This window comes from Malus sylvestris, chromosome 17 (assembly GCF_916048215.2).
Source record: "Malus sylvestris chromosome 17, drMalSylv7.2, whole genome shotgun sequence".
Classification (NCBI taxonomy): Eukaryota; Viridiplantae; Streptophyta; class Magnoliopsida; order Rosales; family Rosaceae; genus Malus; species Malus sylvestris.
Window position 1 is genome coordinate 11648624 of NC_062276.1, and position 4039 is coordinate 11652662.

General features: G+C 36.9%; 1 protein-coding gene across 1 annotated transcript; it reads left to right on the forward strand.

Annotated features, from left to right (window-relative positions):
• The first annotated feature begins 375 nt into the window (after positions 1 to 375).
• Positions 376 to 3442, forward strand: LOC126611125 (protein DETOXIFICATION 41-like). Its single transcript, XM_050279303.1, has 8 exons — positions 376 to 745; positions 988 to 1532; positions 1908 to 1994; positions 2118 to 2174; positions 2284 to 2522; positions 2623 to 2741; positions 2832 to 2918; positions 3017 to 3442. The coding sequence occupies exons 1-8, from the start codon at positions 431 to 433 to the stop codon at positions 3083 to 3085; spliced, it is 1518 nt and encodes a 505-aa protein (XP_050135260.1). The 5' UTR covers positions 376 to 430; the 3' UTR covers positions 3086 to 3442.
• Positions 3443 to 4039: the final 597 nt, after the last annotated feature.

A 4039-nucleotide genomic window follows, 5' to 3' on the forward strand; every position in this document is an offset into this window, starting at 1 on the left:
TAAAAAAGGAAGATACGAGAAGACATGAGAAATAGGAGAGCAGATAATCTGCCTCCTGTAAAGAGACTAGTGTGATTTATGCATTGTGAATAGACTAGTGTGATTTAATATTTTAGTAGAGGGAGTGCTGAATTTCTATTTATGTATTTCAAGAATGAAATTCTCTTTTTCTTGAATTATTTTATTCTTTCTTTTAATAATATTATATATATATATATATATATATATATATATATAATTTTTTTTTTTTGAAATAGACTAGCTGTAAATTATCTAACCTCCGTGAATGGTAGTTAAACCTAACAGTTTCAAGTATTTTTTATTCACTTTGTTTGGTCAGACATCATAGTACAAATACGTCCGCCCTAGCCTCTTCCAAGTAACACACACTTTTGAAATCCTCAAGTAGTGGTGTCACGGAAAACCAACCATGAGAACGGTGGAGGAGAACCAGCAGCCGCTGTTAGTTGGACTTGACACGCATTCTAGGCTTACTGACTTGTCATCCCGCGCAATTGAAGAGTTTCTAGAGCACCCGCCAGTGGCACTCCGATGGTGGCCTAGGCTGGTGGCTTGGGAGTCAAGACTCCTATGGATTTTATCTGGTTCATCCATCATTGTTTCCATATTCAACTACATGCTCAGCTTTGTCACCCTTATGTTTTGTGGGCATTTGAGTGCGTTGGAGCTTGCCGGAGCCTCTATCGCTAGTGTGGGAATTCAGGGTCTTGCTTATGGGATTATGGTTTGTACCCCAACTAATGTGCCTATAATAAAAAATGTGAACCATTACTCCAAAATAGTTATCATGCATTCCTTCTTCGTTTTTTTCACGTAAGGGTTCATGATAACTATTCTGAATTGTCACTCCTCCCTAAATTATTCATGTACGCAATGTCATCTTTATGTTTTCTTCCATTTTTCTATTTTGTTGGTTGAGCTAATACTTTTTTGTTCTTGTTTCTTATTCCCGGTTCGGATTCAAAGTTGGGGATGGCAAGTGCTGTGCAAACTGTATGTGGGCAAGCATATGGAGCCAAACAATTGCCAGCAATGGGAATCATATGCCAAAGAGCAATCATCTTGCACTTGGGAGCAGCAATCCTCCTCTCATTTGTGTATTGGTGGTCAGGTCCTATCCTCGTAGCGATCGGCCAATCAGAAGAAATAGCCGAGCAAGGCCAAATCTTTGCAAGAGGAATTATTCCTCAGCTTTTTGCATTTGCCATAAACTGCCCCCAGCAGAGGTTCCTTCAAGCTCAAAACATAGTCAACCCTTTGGCTTACATGTCTGTTGGAGTTTTCATCCTTCACATTCTTCTCAATTGGGTGGTGGTTTTTGTTGTGGATTATGGCCTAATTGGGGCTGCTCTTACACTGAGCTTCTCTTGGTGGCTTCTTGTCATTATATATGGGCTTTACATTCTTCTGAGTCCCAAGTGCAAAAAGACTTGGACTGGCTTCTCTTGGAAAGCCTTCAAAGGAATGTGGCCTTATTTTAAGTTGACTGTTGCCTCTGCTACCATGCTCTGGTAGGTGAAAAATAATTCAAAATTGCAAAAGCGACCACTTTGGCTTTCTTAGACCTCGTTAGTCAACAACCTTACGTAGAAGCTTATGTGTCAATTACTCAGCTAATAAGGCGGTTTGCTAATGTGGTTTTAAAAAATGTAGTATCTATATCATTACTCGTGTGTAAATTTTGATTAAAGCTATTTAGACACAAAGTTAACTACTTTGTTAACACACACTCTCTAACATAGGTTGGTCCTTGATATAACAGTACAACCTACCTCTACTAGAGAGTGTGTCTAAAATAGCATTACCAACAAATTAAACCCTTAGTCCCCCATCTTTTCTAAAACTATCACATGCTAATATCTTTTTCCTTTTGTGAATGAATGTAGTTTGGAGATATGGTACAACCAAGGGCTAACACTAATATCAGGGCTCCTCCCCAATCCTACAATCTCACTAGACTCCATTTCTATTTGGTAAGTATGGATTTGTTAATCCATTTAAACTTTTCATTACCAGTTTACTCCATGAGTTATTTAACCATGATTGCTATTATTATATCTAACTTTTACAAGTCCGTATGTGATGAACAATTCCAGCATGAACTACTGGAACTTCAGTTTGCAATTTATGTTAGGCCTAAGCGCAGTGGCCAGGTTTGTGACAAAAAAAAAAAAAAGAAGCTTATAAGAAATCAAATTATTCCTTTACATGTTCTATTATTGGAAGTGATCTAATCATAATAAGATGACTTGGCTTATGCAGTGTCCGAGTCAGTAATGAGTTAGGGGCTGGTAATCCAAGGGTGGCAAAATTTTCAGTGTTTGTAGTCAACGGAACGAGCATCCTGATTAGTATAATCTTCAGTGCGATTATATTAATATTCCGAGTTGGACTTAGCAAGCTATTTACAAGTGATACTGATGTTGTTGAGGCGGTGTTGGATTTAACTCCATTGCTAGTTGTTTCCGTTTTCTTGAATGGGATTCAACCCATACTTTCAGGTATTGATATATGATAGAAGCTGCAGTGCAGACGAGCAAACCAGGTCGTCATACCAATGTTTACAACCATTTCTAATTTCAAATATGCGTGGACTTTCAGGTGTGGCAATTGGTAGTGGATGGCAAGATGTCGTGGCTTATGTCAACCTCGTTTGTTACTATATAATTGGTTTTCCAGTTGGATGTCTTCTTGGCTTCAAAGCTAGTATGGGAGTCGCGGTAAGTTAACTCGCTCCCACTCTCATTCCGTACAGTTGTTTCTTCGTGAGGAATACCGATAGAAAATGATGCGTTTTGGACTTTTTTCAGGGGATTTGGTGGGGGATGCTTATCGGAGTTTTTTTACAAACAGTAGTTCTAATTGTTCTCACCGCTAGAACAAATTGGGATGCCGAGGTGAATTAACTTTGATGAAAGTAACTCGTGAACTTATATAGTAGGCATGAATCGCATTTGGCCACGTTACCAATGGATTTTATCATGGTTTTCTGTAGGTTCTAAAGGCTGCTGATCGCTTGGACAAATCTGCAAATGAAGGAAACTCAGACTTGGTCTCCGCGTAAGCCCAAGGCCATGAAAGTGTTCAAACCTCATTTAAGCAGGTTTTCGTTTAGTGAATTGGAATGCAATTCTAAAGGGAAAAAGTTGTAGTGAAACAGTAACCATGTCAATTACTGTCTAGCCTTTCGACACTGTGATTTGTGAAGGCAAAAGCTAGAGATGGGAGGTGGGATGTTGCTTGTGCATCAACAGGATTTTGTCTGCAATGGTGTACCGGTCTTCATTTGAGGTCCAACCACAATTTTTCTACTTAAAATACTTTGTTGTATATGTTCTTACAGTTGTAATTTGTTACCTCATCTGTAATGTTTTTTAGCTTTTCTTGGTTATATACATAAAAATAAATCCTTAATTTTGAATTTGTTTCCCCGAGTTTGATTTGATTTTAAAACTACAGTTTTATCCAGACTCACCTAAATGATCAAGGTCATACAAGTATCCTCATCCTACATGACAGGGTCGTTTATGAGATTTTCAAAATTTATGAAACGGCTTCTCCTTAAGATAGTTTTTCAAAACAAAGTTTAGAACTCACTGATTCTAAGTTTACAAATGCTATTAAATAATAAGCAAAAGAACTACAAGCATAAATAATAAAAAATGGTTCAATCTTAAACAACTAAAAAAGAAAAAAAAAACTTCAAAGCTCTAATTTTAAAGTTGCACTTGAAATTGAAAAAAAAAAAATCGTTTTTAGGGTGTTATTATTGCTACTCCAAATATCTCATTGTGCACTCCAAATTTTTATATTTCAAAAGAAAAGAAAAATTACACTTATAAAAACTGCATGATGAGATTTAGGGTGCAAATAAAAATATTTTTTTAAATATATTTAGGATCATGTGTTATTGCACCTTTCGCTTCTCATAAAACCGCCTCAGCTTCCTGATGTAATCAAACAACAAAAAGCATTGTTTTTAGCATATTCATCGACAAAATTGAGAAGTCATAGCAGA